The sequence below is a fragment of the Sorex araneus genome, chromosome 11, assembly GCF_027595985.1.
Source record: "Sorex araneus isolate mSorAra2 chromosome 11, mSorAra2.pri, whole genome shotgun sequence".
Lineage (NCBI taxonomy): Eukaryota > Metazoa > Chordata > Mammalia > Eulipotyphla > Soricidae > Sorex > Sorex araneus.
Genome location: NC_073312.1, coordinates 31,659,698 through 31,679,308, shown reverse-complemented (window position 1 = coordinate 31,679,308; position 19,611 = coordinate 31,659,698). Strand labels below are relative to the sequence as shown.

Genomic DNA, 19,611 nt, shown 5'->3' with positions numbered 1-19,611 from the left:
GTCGGCTGTCTGTTGTATTGTTTCTGCCAGGTCCTCCTTGAAGTTGTCCATCTTTGCATTGATTTCATTGAACATGTTGAGGATTTCAACTCTGAATTCTTTCTCAGAGAGGTCAAGTGTGTAGGAAACGCCCATTGAGGTTTCTGGACTCCTTTGATCGTCCTCTGCTTGTAATGGGGATTTTCACTGTTTTTTCATGTTGTTGTGGTGGTATGAAAGAGGGACCTTGAAGATGAGTATCCCTGTTTCCTCTTGTTGCGAAAAAGGATTGTGGTGATGGGTGACTTTGTCATGTAGTCTCATGTTCCCAAGTTTCAGTAGAGCCACAGAAGAACTTACAGAATTGCATTTCTACTTGCTTAACACCGTTCCTAAAAACCAGCCAGAAGGGCCCTCCGGGGCTCCGGCCACGCCTTCCCCAGGCCAGTGATGAGGCGGTTTCAAACCTCAGCGATCACCCAGTCGGCAGAGATGAGACACTGTCTTGGAGGGCCCCAAGTGTAGGGGGGCGCACACAGTGCCCCGTCAAAGTTTGTTCTCGAACCACTTTAAATCATCGACACGAAAGTGGTAAGGAAGCTTCGTGTACCCCGATGTGTAGAAGGGGACTCCCAGGTGGGGAGCTGGTGGCCCCCTCCCCCAGCCTCTGTTCGTCCCCGCCCTCTCAGCACCGGCCTGGCGGCGCACCTCTGCTTTGTGGTGGCCTCCTGCTCCCACTCCAGGCTTTTCCCACTGTTCCCTTCCTGGAATTCCCTTTATCGGAGCCAGAGATTCTCCCTCGTGGGACTCATGTGTCCCCTTGGAACTGGACTTGGAGTCCGGCTCAGACTTAGTTCCCCACAGGTCCTGAACTCGCGGCGCGTGGTGAGCCGGCAAACACGGCAGCCAACTCGGTGACTCAGTTGAATCGGGTCCCTTAGTTCCGTGTCTTAGATCCCTCCCAAGTGTTCTTCGTTCAGCGCCCAAGGGAGAGAGCTACAGTGAGGAAACCTTTGGGAATGGTGAAGCCACAACCTGGGCGGGAGTTCCACAAGGTGACCTGAACCCATGCTTGGGTGCGGTGTGTGTGTTTGCGCTCTTGTGCCATTGTTTGTGCCTGATTCCCAGATGGCGATGTCCTCCTTAAAATCTGCTAGCAGTTAAGCCCAGCCTGCTCCGTGGCCCTGAGCACCCCGGGCTTCTCTCCCCTCCGGACTGCCGGCCAAGTGGCCGGCACGCCTACCCTAGCCCCTCGACCGCTGTTGGGTTGTGGGAAAGGAGTGTGGCCTAATGGTCAGGGGCGTGGCCTAAGGAAAGTGGGCGTGGCCTATTTACTCGCCAGCTGCCACTGACATGGTGGCAGATAGTTTACTCAACATCACATCATATCCAAGACTGACATCCTAGCTATTCGCAAGCAGTAGGACAATAAACCACAAGACTTCACAGAAGGATCCAAGGAACTTCTCAGTGGGAGACCAGGTTCTACAAGCGGGAAATAAAACGGCACCCACTATTGACTGAGCCTATCCACAATCACCACTAAGTTGAAAGCCTTGGATACGAGGGCTCCGGAAACGCAGGTGTCTCCGAGGCGCCGGCCTCTTGGCTATGGACGCCACGTTCGAGACGCCCCGGCGTGGGGGACATCTGTGAACCAACCGGGTGATTCCCAAAGCTCCGGTACTAGTCATCACTGTCACTGCCAGACTCACACAGCTGCAAGTCACTCGGGAGGGTGTTCATGAGCTGGCTGCTTCCCTGGGGCCGGCCGGTCCCGCTGGCCACTTCTGGCTGCTGTAGGACCGCTGGTGCGAGGACAGCAGGGAGGCGGGGCTCCTCCCCGCCGCTGCTGGAGCTGTCGTCGTTGTGGTCGTCGTCGCTGCCCGAGGAGCTCTCGGAGTCCGAGGAGCTGCTGCCGCTGCTGCTGCTCATCTGCTCGATGAGGTCGACCTCGGCCCTCAGCTCTCTTTTGATGTCATCCAGCTGAGGTTCAGGTGAAGGGGTATCTTTCAAGGGAGAAGTTTTGGATCCAGCTGGGGGCTTCGTTGGGGCTCTGAAGGGCATAGGTAGGGGTGGCGGTGGTGGTGGTGGCGGTCGTGGAGGTGGCGGTGGCTGTGATTGCTGTGGGAGATGGGGCGGCTGCTATTCCATCCGAGCTTGAATCTTACTGCTACGCTCCGCTCGTGTTTTTTTTTTTAAATTTATTTTATTGAATCACCATGTGGAAAGTTACAAAGTTCTCAGGCTTATGTATCAGTTGTACAATGCACAAGCACCCGTCCTTTCACCAGTGCCCATATTCCATCACCAAAAAAACCCCAAAAAAACCCCGGTATACCTCCCAACCCCCCCACCCCCCAGCCCCCTGACCCCCACCTGCATAACTGATAAATTTCACTTTATTTTCTCTTTACCTTGATTACACTCCATATTTCAACACAAAATACACTATTGTTGTTGGAGTTTCAACACGGAACTCACTATTGTTGTTGGAGTTTATCCCCCAAAAATACAGCCCTATTGACAAGGAAACATTTGATAATTAGTTTTCCACTGATGAGAATGAAGAAATATAAAGTCGCGCGGCTGCGGTAGCAAAAGCTTAGTTCACAGTCTGAAGACATGGCTGCAAGCACTTGCTGGGACCAGAAGTAATGTAGCTGGCTCTAGATCTTGGTCATTCAGCAGCAAAGCGGCTGTGCAAAAGCATGGCCACCCGGGTCGAATCTTGGCGGAGCTCAAGCCACTATCGGCCCCGGCCCAAGACTGACCAAGCATCCCGCTGTTTCAGGTTCAAAACACATTTTTTTTTCCCCATGCCACCAAGTTCATACCTGTTTAAAAGTCCCATAATATGGCGGATGCCACGCCGCTTCTTCCCAGAGGGAAGAAAAACCAAGAAAGAAGGATATTTCCCCCCTCAGTCAGCGTGGGGCAAAAGCTTAGTTCACAGTCTGGAGACAAGACTCCGCTCGTGTTTTCTTGACCTGAATGCTGCTACTGAGTTTCTCCAGCACGTACTCCCCGGTGTCATGGTTGATGATAAGCACACAGTCTTTCTGATAAGACTTTTTGTTCCCCTTGAACACGGTCATTGGTGGCGTGGAGCCAGGGATGTGTGGCAGCGTGATTGTTACTTCATCTCCCTTGCCAACCTGAAGCTCTCCTTCACAGGACGTGTCAATAGATGCTGGTTTAAAGTCATAGCGAATGGTGTGGAAGGAAGTGAGTGGCCGCTACTCAAAGCTCTCCCCAAGCCGCAGGCAGTGCTCCTCACGGTCCAGCAGTGGGTTGGCCATCCTATTCACGGCTCCAAGAGAAGGCGCCGGCGTGCTGGAGCACTAGGCTCCTGGAGGGCCCACCACCGCTTCAGAGCACATGGGAGGCTGCCCAGCTGGCACCCAAGCTGGGACCAGAAGCCCAATATATTAAAGTCTTATACTGTAAAAATGTTAATCTTACCTAATACATTTACTTATTTTAATTTATTTATTAAATTTTTATTAGTGAATCACCGTGAGGTACAGTTACAAACTTATGAACTTTCATGTTTTCATTTGTTTACGTCCCTCCACCAGTGCCCATTTTTATCCACCAATTTTCCCATTATCCCTCCCACCACCCAACCCCACTCCCCATCCCACCCCACCTCAGTGGCAGGGCATTCCCTTTTGTTCTCTCTCTACTTTTGGGTGTTGTGGTTTTCAATAGAGTCACTGAGTGGCATCGTGTTTGGTCTATAGTCTATTCTCAACGCGCATCTGCTATCCCATTCGGGTCCTCAAATCACAATTTACCTGGTGTTCTGTTCTATCTGAGATGCCCCTTCATACAGCATGTGAGGCCAGTTTCCAAGCCTTGGAGCCAACCTCCTGGTACTTATCTCTACTATTCTTGGGTGTTAGTCTCCTATTCTGTTATTTTATATTCCACAGATGAGCACAATTTTCTATGTATGTCTCTCTCTTTCTGACTCATTTCACTAGCATGATACTTTCCATGTTGATCCACTTATATGCAAAGGTCATTACTTCATCTTTTCTAACAGCAGCATAGTATTCCATTGTATAGATGTACCAAACTTTCTTTAACCATTCATCTGCTCTAGGGCACTCTGGTTTTTCCAGATTCTGGCTATTGTAAACAGTGCTGCAATGAACATTCGAGTGCAGATGTCAATTTGACTGTACTATTAGCTCATTTTCTAATTTTTGTTTTTTTGCTTTTTGGGTCACACTGGGCTATGCTCAGGGGTTACTCCTGGCTCTGCACTCAGAAATTACCCCTGGCGGTGCTCAGGGGACCATATGGGATGCTGGGAATCGAACCCTGGTTGGCCGCGTGCAAGGCAAATGCCCTACCCGCTGTGCTATTGCTCAAGCCCCTCAGTTTCTAATTTTCTGAGAAGCGATCATACTGTTTTCCAAAAGGGATGAACCAGTCAGCATTCCCACCAGCAGTGTAAGAGGGTCCCTTACTCCCCACATCCACACCAACAGTGGTTGCTTTTGTTCTTTTGGATGTGTGCTAGTCTCTGTGGTGTGAGGTGGTATCTCATGGTTGTTTTGATCTGCATTTCTCTGATGATTAGTGATGGAGAGCATTTTTTCATGTGCCATTTTGCCATTCGTATTTCTTCCTTGTGAAAATTTCTGTTCATTTAATTGCCCATTCTTTGATGGGGTTCGATGTTTTCTTCTTGTAGATTCCAACCAGTGCCTTGTATATCCTTGATATCAACCCCTTATCCAATGGGTAGTGGGTGAATATTCTTTCCCATTCCATAGATTGTCTTTGTATTTTGGTCACTGTATCTTCTGCGGTGCAGAAGCTTCTTAGTTTCATGTAGTCGCATTTGTTTATCTCTGTTTCCACTTGGTTGGTCAGTGGCATGTCATCTTTGAAGATACCGTTAGCTTCAATGTCGGGGAGGGTTTTTCCAACCTTGTCTTCAATGTACTTTATGGATTCTGTTCTGATGTTGAGGTCATTAATCCATTTTGATCTGACTTTTGTGCATGATGATAAGTCAAGATCTAAACCCATTTTTTTGCAAGTGGTTGTCCAGTTATGCCAGCACCATTTGTTAAAGAGGCTTTCCTTGCTCCACTTTATATTTCTTGCTCCCTTATCAAAGAGTAGATGTTCACACAATTGGGGTTGTGTGTAGGTATATTCCACCCTGTTCCATCGGCCTGCGGATCTGCCTTTGTTCCAGTATCATGCTGTTGAGTATTACTGCTTTGTAGTAGAGTATGAGGTTGCGGAGAGTGATGCCTCATATCATCATTTTCCTAAGAATTGCTTTAGCTCCATTTCTTTGAAGTTTTTCATGGGTATCCTTGTAGGGATCACATTGATTCTCTACAGTGCTTTGGGGAGTTTTTGACAATGTTAATTCTTCCTATCCATGAGCAGGGAATATGTTTCCATATCCTTGTGTCCTATTTTATTTCATGGATTAGTATTTTGTAGTTTTCTTTGTAGAGATCCTTGACATCCTTAGTTAGGCTGATTCTGAGGGACTTGATTTTCTGGGGCACGATGTGAATGGGATTTTTTTTATGTCACTTTCCTCTGTCTCATTATTTCTGTATAGGAAGGCCATGGATTTTTGGGTATTGATTTTATAACCTGCGACTTTACTGTTGTTTCTAGGAGTTTCTTGGTAGAGGTTTTAGGTTTCACTATGTGTAGTATCATATCATCTGTGAATAGTGAAAGCTTGATTTCTTCCCTTCCTATCTTGATGCCCTTAATGTCTTTTTCTTGACTGATTGCTATTGCAAGTACTTCCAGTATTATGTTAAACAGAAGTGGTGAGAGTGGACATACTGGTCTTGTCCATGATCTTAGAGGGAAGGCCCTACGTTTTTCTACATTTAGGATAATGCTTGCCATGGGTTTGTGTAGATGGCTTTGACTATCTTGAAGAAAGTTCCTTCTAGCCCATTTTGGTGAGAGTTTTTATCATAAATGTGTGTTGGATCTTGTCAAATGCTTTCTCTGCATCTATTGATATGATAATATGATTTTTATCTTTGTTTTTGTTGATATGATGGATAATGTTGATTGATTTTCGAATGTTAAACCATCCTTGCATCCCCAGGATGAATCCCACTTGGTCGTGGTATATGATCTTTTTGATGAGTTGTTGGTTTTCTATTTGCTAATATTTTGTTGAGGATCTTTGCATCCGTGTTCATTAGGGATATTGGCCTGTAGTTTTCATTGTTAGTGGTGTCTTTGTTTGCTTTGGTATTAGGGAGATATGTGCTTCATAAAAACTGTTTATGAGACTTCCTGTTTCTTCAATTTCCTGAAAAAGTTTGAGGAGAACTGGTGACAGGTCCTCTTTAAATGTTTGGAAGAATTCGCTAGTGAATCCATCCAAGCCTGGGCTTTTGTTTTTAGGAAGACTTTTGATTACAGTTTCAATTTCCTTGATATTAATGGGTCTATTCAGGTATTCCAAGTCTTCTTGGTTCAGTCTTGGGAGGTGATAGGAATCCAGGAATTTATCCATTTCTTCTAGGTTCTCTTGTTTTGTGATATAGTCTCTCAAGTAGTCTCTGATGATCTTTTGAATTTCAGTAGTTTCTGTTGTGATGACATATTTTACATTTCTGATTCATTTTATTAGGGTTCTTTCTTTCTCTTTCTTTGTGAGTCTATTTTTTAATTAATATTTTTATTGAATCACCATGTGGAAAATTACAAAGTAGGCTTAAGTCTCAGATTTAGAATGCTCAAACAACCATCCATTCACCAGTGCACATATTCCACCACCAAATATAACCCCAGTATACCTCCCACCTCCCAGCCCACCCAGGCCACCATCCCACCTGTGTAACTGATAAATTTCACTTTAATTTCTCTTTACTTTGGTTACATTCAATATTTCAACAAAAAGCTCACTATTATTGTTTGGAGTTTCCCCCCTAGAGATATGAGGATTTCTGTATTTTAGTAACTAAGTCCAGGGAAATTTCTCGCAGAAATTGGATCATTGCAAGCTCGTACATCGTGGCGGAGAGCGGGGCTGTTACCACCCTCTTCCAGAGAGCACCCGCGTGTCCAATTGCTGCAAGCTTGTACCTCTCATTAGTTGTCCTCATAAGCTGGCAGTCACCACACCCTTACTCCCCGCGCCCCCCCCCCACCCCCCGGCAAGGAAAAGGTGAGAGAGAAAAAACCTTTCCCCTCCTGGGCAGGCATGGGACCGCGACTTAGTTCACAGTCTAGAGACATTTCTGCAAGAAGCTCCGGTACCAAAAGTAGTTTAACTGGCCTCTGGAATCATGCTCGTACAGCTGCAGAGAGGCCACACATGTGCCACACTGGGGTCACATCTCAGTGGACTCTTTATGAGTCTTGCTAGTGGTTTATCAATCTTGTTTATTTTCTCAAAGAACCAGATCTTGATTTCATTGACCTTTTTGATTTCCATATCGTTAGTTTCTGCTCTAAATTTTATTATTTCTTTCCATCGGCTGGGTTGGGGTTCTCTTTATTGATCTTTTTCTAAGGTCTTGAGCTGTGAAATCAAGTTATCTATTTAGGCACTCTCTTCCTTCCTGAGAAATGCTTGCAAAGCTATACATTTTCCTTTTAACACAACTTTACTTGCATCCTATAGGTTTTGGTAGCTCGTGTCTTCATTCTCATTTGTTTCCAGGTATCTTTTGATTTCATCCTTGACTTCCTTCCTGACTCAACATTGAGTTGCTTAATTGAGTTGTTTAATTTCCAGTTGTTTGATTTGGTTCTATGAGTGTGTATGTGATTACCTTCTATCTTCAGTGCATCATGGTCTGAAAAAATAGTTGATACAATTTCTATCTTCTTGATTCTATTGAAGTATGTTTTGTGACCCAGCACATGGTCTATTTTAGAAAAATTTGCCGTGTGCACTGGAAAAGAATGTGTATTCTTTCTTTTGGGGGTGTAAGGCCCTGCATAGGTCTGTTAGCCCTCTCTCTTCTACTTCTTTCTTCAGAGTCAGTGTTTCCTTGCTGAGTTTTGTTCTTGCTGATCTACCCAGAGGTGACAAGGCAATGTTGAAATCTCTGACTCTACTGTATTGCTGGAGATGTCCTCCTTAAAATCTGCTAGCAGTTGTTTCAAGTATTTAGCTGGTCCTTCATTAGGTGCATATACATTTAAGAGTGTGATTTCATCCTATTGTACATAATCCTTTATAAATAGAAAATGGCCTTCTCTGTCCTTTTTGATCTTTTTCAATCTGAAATCTATATTGTTGGATAATAATATAGCAACCCCAGTATTTTTGAGGGGGTTGTTTGCTTGCAAAATTGTTTTCAATCCTTTAACTTTGAGTCTGTGTTTGTTCTGATTGTTCAGATGTGTTTCTTGTAGGCAGCAGAATATTGGTTTCACTTTCTGGATCCATTTTGCCACTCTGTGTCTCGTGATAGGTGCATTTAGACCATTGGCATTGAGAGAGAGAGATTATTGTCACGGATTTTTGTGCCATCTTTCTATAAGGGTTTCTTGCACTTATGGGTGTTTTCGTTCTTGTCTTACAAGAGCCCTTTTAGTACTTCTTTCAAGTTTGGTTTTGAGTCTACGATGTTTCTGAGCTGTTGCTTATCTAAAATGGTGTATCGTTCCATCAAGTTTGAGTGAGTGTTTGGCTGGATAAAGTATTCTTGGTGTGACATTCATTTTGTTGAGTTTTTTCTCTATATCCCACCATTGTCTTCAGGCTTGGAGGGTTTCCTCTGATAGGTCTGTTGTAATTCTAAGGGGTGCTCCATTGTATGTGATTTCTTTCTTTGACCTTGCTGCTTGCAGTATTGCGTCTCTATCTGCAGCATCCATCATTCTGACTATGATATGCCTTGGAGTGTTTTTATTAGGATTTATTTCAGCTGGCACCCTTCTGGCTTCTTGGATCTGGATGCTTGCATTCTTTAACTCTGGGAACTTTTCAGCAATGATTTCTTTAACTGGTTTTTTCATTGAGGTTGGCTCCATGTCCTTCCAGTACTCCGATGATTCTAATGTTGTTCCTCTTGGAGTCATCTCCTAGATCTCTGATTCACCTTAGAGCTATGTTGAGGTCTTTTCCCATTGTTATTTGTTGCCTGTACGATTTCTGCTGCTCGTCTTCAAGTTTGCTGGCCCCACAGAATGTCATGGTCACTTTTGATGAGGCCACACCCCATTCAGTGGAGACCACACCCCCAGCCAGTCCCTTGTTAATGTCCAGTCCACAGACACGGATGCTCACTGCTGGAATGGTCTGGCAGGAGGCTTTGGGCAGCGCAGGGTTGGACGGGAAGGGAGCACATGGCCATTCACAGACCTGTTGAAGGAACCAGCGATGTTGATGCAGGTGCAGTGGGCACAGGTGAGGGCAGGTGCCCTCTTCTCACATTTTTAAAAGTAAGTTTTATTTAATAAAAATTATGTTGCTTAAAAAAATTTAACAACTTTATTCTAAAATGCATGTGGAAATTCAATGGACCCAGCATATTAATCAAGATAAATATATTGAAACATAACAGAGAAGATTTACAGTTCAATTTCAAATTTCCATAAATGTAATAATTAAGACTCATAGAAGAGAGAGGGATAACACATCTATACAGGGCTCTGCATCCCAAAAACAAAGAACACACTTTTTTTTTCATTGCAGACTGAATATTTACCAAAATAGACCATGTGCTGGGTCACAAAAATTATCTCAATAAAATCAGAATGATTGAAATTGTATCAACTAACTTTTCAGATCATAATGCACTGAAGACAGAAGTTAATCACACTCAGATAAGAAGAACCAAATAAAATACCTGGAAATCAAACAACTCAATTTTGAACAAGTGAATCAGGGAGGAAATTAAGGAAGCAATCAAAAGATATCTGGAAACAAATGAGAATGAAGACAAGAGTTACCAAAACTGGGTCCCCTACATGCAAGGAAATGTCCTTCCTGATTCTTATCTCTTTAGCGTCTTATTTTCATTCTTCTTTTCTTATCTGAATTATGGAAAATGGAATAAAATTAGTTGGCTCATCAAATTATAATTCTTATTTAGAAAACACAGGGGTAAATATATATAAATAATTTGGTATATATTAATCATCTTTATTTGTCATATTGTCTATCTAGATTTACTCATTATTGAGAAAATATTATTATATATAGTGGCAAGTATAAAAGTTATAGATTATTGAAGAAACTGGTGTGCATTGAGATTAAGGAAATTCTCTTATATTTTTAATTTATCTTATTTCATTTTGCTCTTTGGGTCACACCAGGCCATGCATAGTGGTTATTTGCAAGGCAAATACCCTACCCACTGTGTTCACTCCAGCCCTGGAAATTCATTTTTAATGTACATTGGTTTTTCCTGGCTTTTCGATGAAGAAGGTATAGGTAAACAGAGCAATTTCAGGAAATGGATAAAAATGAAAGGAGGTAGACCCAGCCCTAGGTGAGCAGGATTATAGATAATATCACAGTAAAACCCAAATGGTCTCTACTCTTCACAGAGGAATGAAGCAGAGTTTGTAGTTAGGGGGTAGAGAAATAAGTCCATTTGAAGTTGGGGTAGTGTCAATGTCCTCTGGATCAACTTCAGATTTCAAGGTAAAATTCTGTAAAATGGTGGTGAGAAACAAAAACAGCTCCGTGCGAGCCAGACTCTCACCAGCACATGCTCTTTTTCCTGAAAATAACAAACACAGAATGCAAAAAAATATTGAACATTTTTTCTCTTGTTAGAAGGAAAATATGCAATACCTATATGATGAATGCTTGCATAAAAGACAGAAGGTTTGAATAGACAGATGGACAAAAGGTAGACACATATGCCATCCATTTACCTAAACACATATTTCTCTTTAAGTAAATATTTACTGAGGATCAACATTATACCAAGTACTTCATTAAATAATCCTTTCATTGCTATTTTGACCTTTAAATCTTTGATCAGTGTTTCTCTAGAAATGCACAGGTATTACTAGCAATTTCTGTTCCTACTCTTTTGTTCCATTACTTTGTTTCCATTCTTCATAACCTCACATTTCTGCTATTACTTCCTTTAGGAAAATTCAATAAACCAAGAAGTTCAGATATTTTACTACACTGTTATTTATGCTAAGCCCTTCATTCATATTTTTAATACCTAGATAAAATTGTGTTTCTAACCTTTTAAAAATCTGGAAGAAATACCCAAAGTTCCAGTGATCTGGATCAATAATTATTATCATAAAAAGAAAATTGCATGGATACTAAGATGGATGTTTTTACTAAGAGGCAGAAATTCTATCAACCCATGTGTGAGCACTCAAGTGTCCAAGAATAGATAATTGGATAAAGAAACTATTGTATATATACACAACGGAATATTAATCAGCCATAAGAAAAGATAAAGAAAATTTGCTGCTACTACATGGAGAAACCTGGAGAGTATCATGTTAAGTGAAGTTAGTCAGAGAGAGACACACACACACAATGATCTCTCTTAAATGCAGGATATACAAAACCATAATGGTGGGACAATATATGCTTAAAGACATTGGAAATAAAGAGCATGAGAACTGGTCTTCAGTAGGAAACACGCCATTTGAGAAAGCTAGGGGATAGGCTAGGGAGGGTCAAAATATCTAGGATGGAGTGGAGTGTTGAAGCAGGAGGAGATGGTGCAGAAAGGAGGTAAAGTGTATGTATGAAACTCTATCAGCAACAGTACTGTAAAACACAGTGCAAAAACTTATATAGAATTTTTTTAAAGCACCTCTCATAGAAGCAGACTGGTGGATGGAAGGTAAATGAGGCTCAGGGTGTGGACCAATGAGAAAGAGAAGTGGACACTGGTGAAATAACCCATGTTGAAACATTTCATGCCTGAAACCCAACCATGAATAACTTTTTGTTTGGTTGCTTTGGAGACACACCTGGCAATGCTCAGGGGTTACTCCTGGCTCTGCACTCAGGAATCACCCCTGATAGTGCTCAGGGGACATGACTATGTGGAATGCTGAGAATAGAATCAGAGTTGGTCATGTGCAAGGAAACTGCTATCTCTGTTGTACTATTGCTCCAATCCCCTGCCAATCATAAATACTTTTGTAATCTCACAATAACTAAATCTGGATAAAAATAATGGGTACTACATGAGTTTTTACTAATTCCCCAAATGTTTCTTGTCCTCTAAATACAAAGGAATTAAGCATTTGTTACCTGCTGAGAAAGCCATGAAATAGTTGCTTTTCATAAACTTGCCATTCTTATCCAGAAAGTGACCAGGGTCAAACACCTTTGGGTTGGGAAATTCTTTGTCATCATGCAGGACTGAAGTCAGTGATGTTAATATCGTTGTGCCCTGAAATAAATATAAACTGAGTTAGAAGGAAGTTGTGAAGCTGGAAAAAATACTCAAAATAATTCAATCCAATCATTTAGATTTGTTTTTAAAAGTCTCTTTCCAAGAAATATCAGTTTATCTTGAGTCAGATAAAATGGAAAATACAGAACGATAAGTATAAAACTAGTGATGGTGATGTTAATAATGAGGGCTTCTATAGTATTTAATACTGAATACATGGGATCTAGGATACCAGACCTCGGAATCCATCCTGTTTATTTGGATACTGATATTTTACACTATCAGATGGATTATCTTATTTCTATTTTCACTAATTTCTAATATGGATCAAAATAAAATGGAAGTATGTATGAAACTTGAGTTTAGTATTATCTTTATATAAGACTTTTATAAATAAATATGTGATCTAATGAAAAATACTTCTCTTTTTATAACTAAATAGCATAGTAACAAGTACTAGTATTTAGCATTGCCAAATAGTTTACTTTTCTTAGCTAAAAATCAAGTAATGGGCACTTAAACAGTGGTAATTCTTTTGACCAGTGAACTAGACTATCTTTTCACTTTTTGTGCCATCTTTTATTTATTTTAGAAGGAATTTATAATTTTCACTAACTGTTTCTTTTCTTTTGTACAATGAATTCATAGATATTTAGCTATATTTGAAATTATAATAAAACATATTATCTCTCTTTGTTCTTGCTTTTCTATGCCTTTATTAACACATCAGAATGCAATAATTTTGTGCATTTGATTTTGTAGTCTGTTACTTTATGGTTTTTTGGTTCTAGGAGATTTTTAGGGGAATCTTTGGGTACTCTTTGTACAATATGGTGTCCTCTTTACATAGTGATCATATAACTTCTCTATTAATCTGACTTTCTCTGTTTTATTTTCTTGTCTAATTGCTGTGTCAAGGATTTCTCATATAATACTTGTCTTGTGCCTAAACTAAGGGGGAATCTTTTCAATTTTCTTTTAAGGATAATGATACCCATGAGTTTATAAGGCTCTTACGGTACAGAGATAAGTTCCTTCTACCCCTATTTTGTTGAGAGTCTCTACCAGGTTGATTGGATTTTGTTAAATGTTTCTTCTGCATCTAAAAATATGATCCTGAGGTTCTTGTCCTCTTAATACTGTTGTGAATCACACTATATTTGTTAAAACAAACTTGCTGTGAATTGCATAATTATGTATGCTAAGACAAACTTGCTTCCCTGCAATAAATACTATCTTACCTTATCATCATGCATAATATTTTCAAAGTAGTATCAACATTGTAAAAATAACTATTTTAAACAATGTACTTTATAGATGCAACACCACACTCATAAAAATCTCTATGGAATTATATATATATATATATATATATCTTTAATTTTATATCATATAATAAAATTATATGAATCCTTAATACTCACAAAATAGCCAACATAATCCTAAGAAAAAAGTATTTGGGAAACATTTTATTCTCAGACTTTAATCTTTACTACAAAGTTATAGTCATTAAAAATGCATAGTAATGATACAAAGAGTCTAGATCAGCAGACTATAGTTTTAGGTCCAGAGATTAACTTCAGATATATGGGCAGTGAATTTATAACAAAGACCCTAGGTTTATGAAGTGGAACAAAAATAGCCATTTAACAAATGGTGTTGAAAAATCTGGTTATCCAAATAAAACAAATGGGAAAAAAACCTCGAGCCCCTTCATCACACTGTACGTAACAGTTGATTCAAAACTGGTTAATGATTTTAATATCAAATCCTTATTCATAAAATACACTGAGGAAAACATAGGCAGAGCTCAAAGATCTTGACCTCAGAGGTTTTAAATATTTGACCCCACTGGCAAAGAAAACAAAGCAGAAACCATCAAAAGGGTCTATATTAATTAATATGCTCCATTACTGTGGAAGATATGAGGTCTAAAATAAAAGGAACCCCAACTAACTGGTAGAAATTCTATGAACATCACATATAAAACAGAAAGCACCTATCATATATATCTATATCTAAATCTATATTATCACCCTAAAAACTCAACAACACAAAGTAACAAAAAAACGTATCAAAATGGGAAGAGTGAATAAACAATTTCTCAAAAATGTGTAAAGACAGCCAAGACACTGGAAAAATGTTGCATAACAATTAATCAGAGAAACTCAAATTAAAATGATAACGTAATCATTTTACACCAGCAAGAATGCTTTATATAAAATGGTCAGGGAAGAATAAGTATTAGCAGATATATTGGGAAACAGAAACTTTATCTACTGATGTTTAGACTGTTGCTTGCTTCACCTTCTTTGGAAAATGGTTTGTATTAGTGTGAAAAATTTAGGAATAGAGTTTTCTTTTGGCCCTGCAGTTTTATCATTGGCCACTACCACAACAACTTTAAAACATTAATCAGAAAGACATGTTGAGGTTTTGGTGCCACCAGCAGCTCAAACTCTACCCGAGTGGGGTGAAAGGCAAAATGAATCAGCAGTCTGATGTCTCTCTTAAACTTTAAGCTTCCTGATAAACCCAACTTGCTGCTGTGCCTCTGGGCAAACATCAACAACTCAGAAACGAGTTTCTCTGAGAAATTAAATGGCCAAAGTTTAGATAAGTGAGATCCATGCCCACAAATCACCTCTGGCTCAGCTATACAAGCTCATTTTTTTGGCCTTGCTTCAGAGTTCCATAAACAAATCTTGGAAGAGATCAAAAACTGCGTTTAATCTCAGGCCTGTGCAAGGCTGAATAGATCAGGGTCAATCAGAGGGGGCAGGTCAATCTGGGGCCCACCCAAGCAGAGCCCTTGGCAGCTTCTTGCTCCCACAATTCAAAATCACCACCATGCCCCCACCAGACTCCACAATTTCAGGACAGACCTTAATGAGATACTACTGTCACTGTCACTGTCACTATAAACTTGTGGTTTATACACAATGGAATCCTATTCAGCTATGAAATGAGATCAAATTTTGTAGTTCACTGGATGAAATTAGACTAAGTCATACTGAGGTATATGAATCAGAATAAAAAACATAAGGATCAAGTGACTCCTTTCAATTTAGGACCTAAAGAATATTCAAATGATTATAAAATCCCCAGTGGAAACAACTACAAGTTATGATCAAGAGAACCATGACCTTAGTGTGCTGGTGAGAGGGGAATCAGGGAATAACGGGAAGGGATCCAGACACTTTGATAGTGGCATGTTGTAGCAGTAATGCAAGTAGAAAACAATAATATTTTGTACTATTGTAAAAAATATTTGGGCAATCGGGCAAAGATGTGAGTGGCCCTGGGTTTGACACATGGCACAATGAACAAATTAAAATACATGAAACTATAAAGATTCTTCACCATGAAATAAACTCACTAAAACAAAAGACATCATAACTGAATAGGTAAATTATTCACATACTATGACACAGGGCAAATATGAAGATATTTAAGGAGTACACAAAACTGCAATAAAACTAACAGATGACACCATCAGAAATAGGAAGAGGAGGTAGCTAGTGAAGAGATAAAGATGTCTTTCAGGCACATGGGAAAAATTATTATTATCAGTGATTATTAACTAAAACTGTCAATAATATAGCATCTCACATAGTGAGAGTGACATATCAAAATGACCAGAAACAATGAGAGCCAGCAGGGAAGTGGTGAAACATGAACCTTTATTCAGTGTTGGTAGGAACATAAACTGGTTCAACTACTATGGAAAACAGAATGAAGACCTCAAAAATATTAAAAATAGAACACCATATGACACATAAATTGTACTTAAAGTATCTATTCCAAGAACACAAAAACACTTATTTGAAAAGATATATTCACACCCTATGGTCACTGAAGCATGACTTACAATAGCCAAGATCTGAAAACAACATAAGTGCTCAGTGACAGATGAGTGACAAAGGTGTGGAACACCTACACAATGGAAAACTATTCAGCCATGAGGGAAGATGAACTCTTGCTTCTTAGTCTAACCTGAATTGGAGGATGTCATGCTAAGTGTAATCAGTCAGAAAGTGAAAGACAAAGACTGGGTGACCTCCTTCACATGTGGTAAAGTAAGAAGGTAAGGGAATAGACTAGTTGGAATGAAAATATTCCCTAGGCATCCATGTCTACCTCGCACAACTGCCTGCAATATTGACTTACCCACAGGTCCTGTTCTACTAATTCATGACTAAATTTCAAGGAGATGAAAGCCAAACATCTAAAATGTACAAACATTCTAGGGTACCCCCTTGGGAAGCAGAAGGACCCAGTACCCTGCTGAAGCCCCAACAGCTGTACCCACTCCCTACCGCTGGAGCCACACCAAGGGTTAACTCCACCACTTCACTAATATTTTCCGCAGAGACACCAAACTGCAAAATATTTCAGGTACCCTGGTGTCAAAGCTGAGAAATCTGGGGTCTTTTCAGAGTGGGTGTAGGAAGCCCTCTCCCACACCCATATTTCAGGAATCCCAGGCAGCCACAATCACGTCCCACAGCCACCACCATGTCAACTTATTGGCTCAGACCAAAGATTCTGAAGGCTCTGGTATGTGACTGCACAACACCTCCAAATTTCTCAAGATGCTGTAAGTCCAGCAGGAAGACACCTAATTGGATGCTAAAGTAACATAGAAGCCAACCAAATACAACAAAAAAAACCCAGTAATACAGAAGACTCAAATAGCAACAAAGAGCTTAGTAAATCCTGAGACAGTGATGAGATTTAAAAATTTTCACAAAAATAAATATTTATACTTATCAATTTTAATATTGGAGCATTGTTATCTAATAAATTTTAGCTTTACAATGAATTATGTCAACAGTTGTGGCTTTTTTCTACATTAATATAAATAATTTTTTAAAAAATTTCTAAGATTTACCAAAGAAATTAAATTACTTTGTGGAGGAGAGTGACCTAAAAGTAACAACTGTACTGTGGTGGAGTGTACTGTAATTATGCTAGTAGCAAAGTGTGTACCTTGTGAGTGTGTAGACATTTATGTGTTTATAAACCAATGTTACCTCAAAAATGTTAAAATAAATATGGTTTAAATTTCCTCAAAGATTAACCCTAACTAGATGCACAGAAAAAATAAAATTAGATAAATCATCATATGCAATAACTCATATGGGATCATTGCTTCAAGTAGTTTTTAATCCATCAGGCTAAACATTTTGGAAAATTATTGGTCAATATCTTGTTTATAACTTACTGAAATGTCATTCCTAGTTTCATGTTAGAGAAACGTAAAAACCAAACCAAAACAAAAACAAAATGAACTCTGACCTCTGTCTAGTGCCAGATACAAAAGTCAGATCAAAGTGGATTAAAGACCTCAATATCAGACATAATCCATAAGGTACAGAGAGGAAAACATAGGCAGAACCCTCTATGACATTGAAGTTAAAAGCATCTTTCAGCATGAAACAACAGTGATGAAGCAAGTGGAAACAAAGATGAACAAATGGAACTACGCCAAACTAAGAAACTTCTGCACTTCTAAAGAAACAGTGATCAAAATACAAGGAGAGCCCACAAGGATGGGAAAGAATATTTACTCAGTACTCATCTGATAAGGGGTTAATATCAAGGATATACAAGACACTAGTAGAATTATATAAGAAAAAAAAACCCTCCAATCCCATAAAAAATGGCTAGAAGAAATGAACAGAAGTTTCTTCAAAAAAGGAATACAAATGGACAAAATGCACATGAATAAATGATCCACATCAATAATCATTAGGGAGATGCAAGTCAAAACAACAGTGAGATATTATCTCACACCACAGACACTGGCACACATTCAAAAAGACAAAAGCAACCAGTGCTGTGTGGAAAATGGAATGCTCTTACACTGTTGGTGGGAATGCTGACTGACCCAGCCTTTTTGGAAAACAAGATGGACATTCCTTCAAAATCTAGAAAGTGAGGTTCCACATGACCCTGCAATACCACTTCTGAGAATATATCCTGAGGCTGCAAAAAAGCACAGTAGAAATGACATCTGTACCTATATGTTCACTGCAGCATTGTTCACAACAACCAAAATCTGAAAACAACCCAAGTGCCCAAGAACAGACGATTGGTTGAAGAAACTTTGCTACAACTACACAATGGAATACTACACAGCTGTAAGGATAGATGAAGTCATGAAATTTGCTTATAATTGGATAGACATGGAGAGTATCATGCTATGTGAAATGAGTCAGGAAGATAAGAAAAGATATAGAAGGACTACACTCATTTGCAGAGTATAAATAACATAACACAAGACCGACACTCAAGAACAGTAGATGGAAGGGTCAGGAAGAACGCTCCATAGTTGGAAGCCTGCAAAACAAGCAGGTGGGGAGAGGACAGCTGGAATAGAGAAGGGATCACTAAGAAAATGATGGTTGAAAGAATCTCATCAGGATGGGAGGTGTGTGCCAAAGGTAGATAAAGGACCAAACATTATAACCTCTCAGTAAATGCATTGCAAACTATAATTCCCAAAAGTAGAGAGCTAGTATGGGGAATATTGTCTTCCATGGATGCAGGGGGAGGGAGGGAAAGATGGGGATATACTGGGGATATTAGCAGTGGGGAATGTGCACTGGTGGAGAGATGGGTGTTTGATCATTGTGTGATGCAACTCAGACATGAAATCTTGTAACTATATCTCATGGTGAATCAATAAAAAAAACATTGTATGCCAAAAACTCTACTATTGGCACAATTGTAAATTAGAGTGCCTGAATAAAATTTATTTTAAAACTAAAAAAAAAACCCAAAACCAAAAACCAAAATATAACAAAAAAACTAAAAAACAAACATATATATCTCCTCAGAAATTACTAGATCGTAACAATCAATTCTGGCATAAATGACATTATCCACTTCCCTAGTCACTTAGAGTGGGACATACAAAGCAACTATGTGCATATTTGGTCAAAGTTGTAACTAATCTCTGGAAAACAATTACACAAAATAAGACTCAGAAATAGTTTGCTTGTCTGTTGTCTCAGACACCACAAATTTAAGTGAAGTGAAAGGAAAAACAAGAAATAGAATAACAGAAAACTAAAGGGAAAGATCACTGTATCACTGTATTACTGTCATCAATCAATGATTTGCTTGAGTGGGTGCCAGTAATGTCTCCATTCATCCTAGCCCTGAGATTTTAGTAGTCTCTGTTTACTCATTCTTCCCAGCAGTGCTGCACTGGAGGCTCTTTGGGGTAAGGGGAATGAGTCCCATCATTTTTACTGTATTT

The 19,611-nt window shown here is 39.8% G+C and overlaps 1 protein-coding gene and 1 pseudogene across 4 annotated transcripts in view; both read right to left on the bottom strand.

Annotated features, from left to right (window-relative positions):
* Positions 1 to 1,665: 1,665 nt before the first annotated feature.
* LOC101543542 (ELL-associated factor 1-like) lies at positions 1,666 to 5,830 on the bottom strand (annotated as a pseudogene).
* Positions 5,831 to 10,497: 4,667 nt separating this feature from the next.
* The window catches only part of LOC101546518 (cytochrome P450 2C27-like), a 51,886-nt gene continuing 42,772 nt past the window's right edge, over positions 10,498 to 19,611 (bottom strand). For all 4 annotated transcript variants that reach the window (XM_055119019.1, XM_004621852.2, XM_004621853.2 and 1 more), the window contains 2 exons: positions 12,197 to 12,338; positions 10,498 to 10,679 (listed from right to left, as the gene is read on the bottom strand). In XM_055119019.1, coding sequence (XP_054974994.1) covers positions 10,498 to 10,679; positions 12,197 to 12,338 — 324 coding nt within the window. The remainder of the gene's footprint in view (positions 10,680 to 12,196; positions 12,339 to 19,611) is intronic.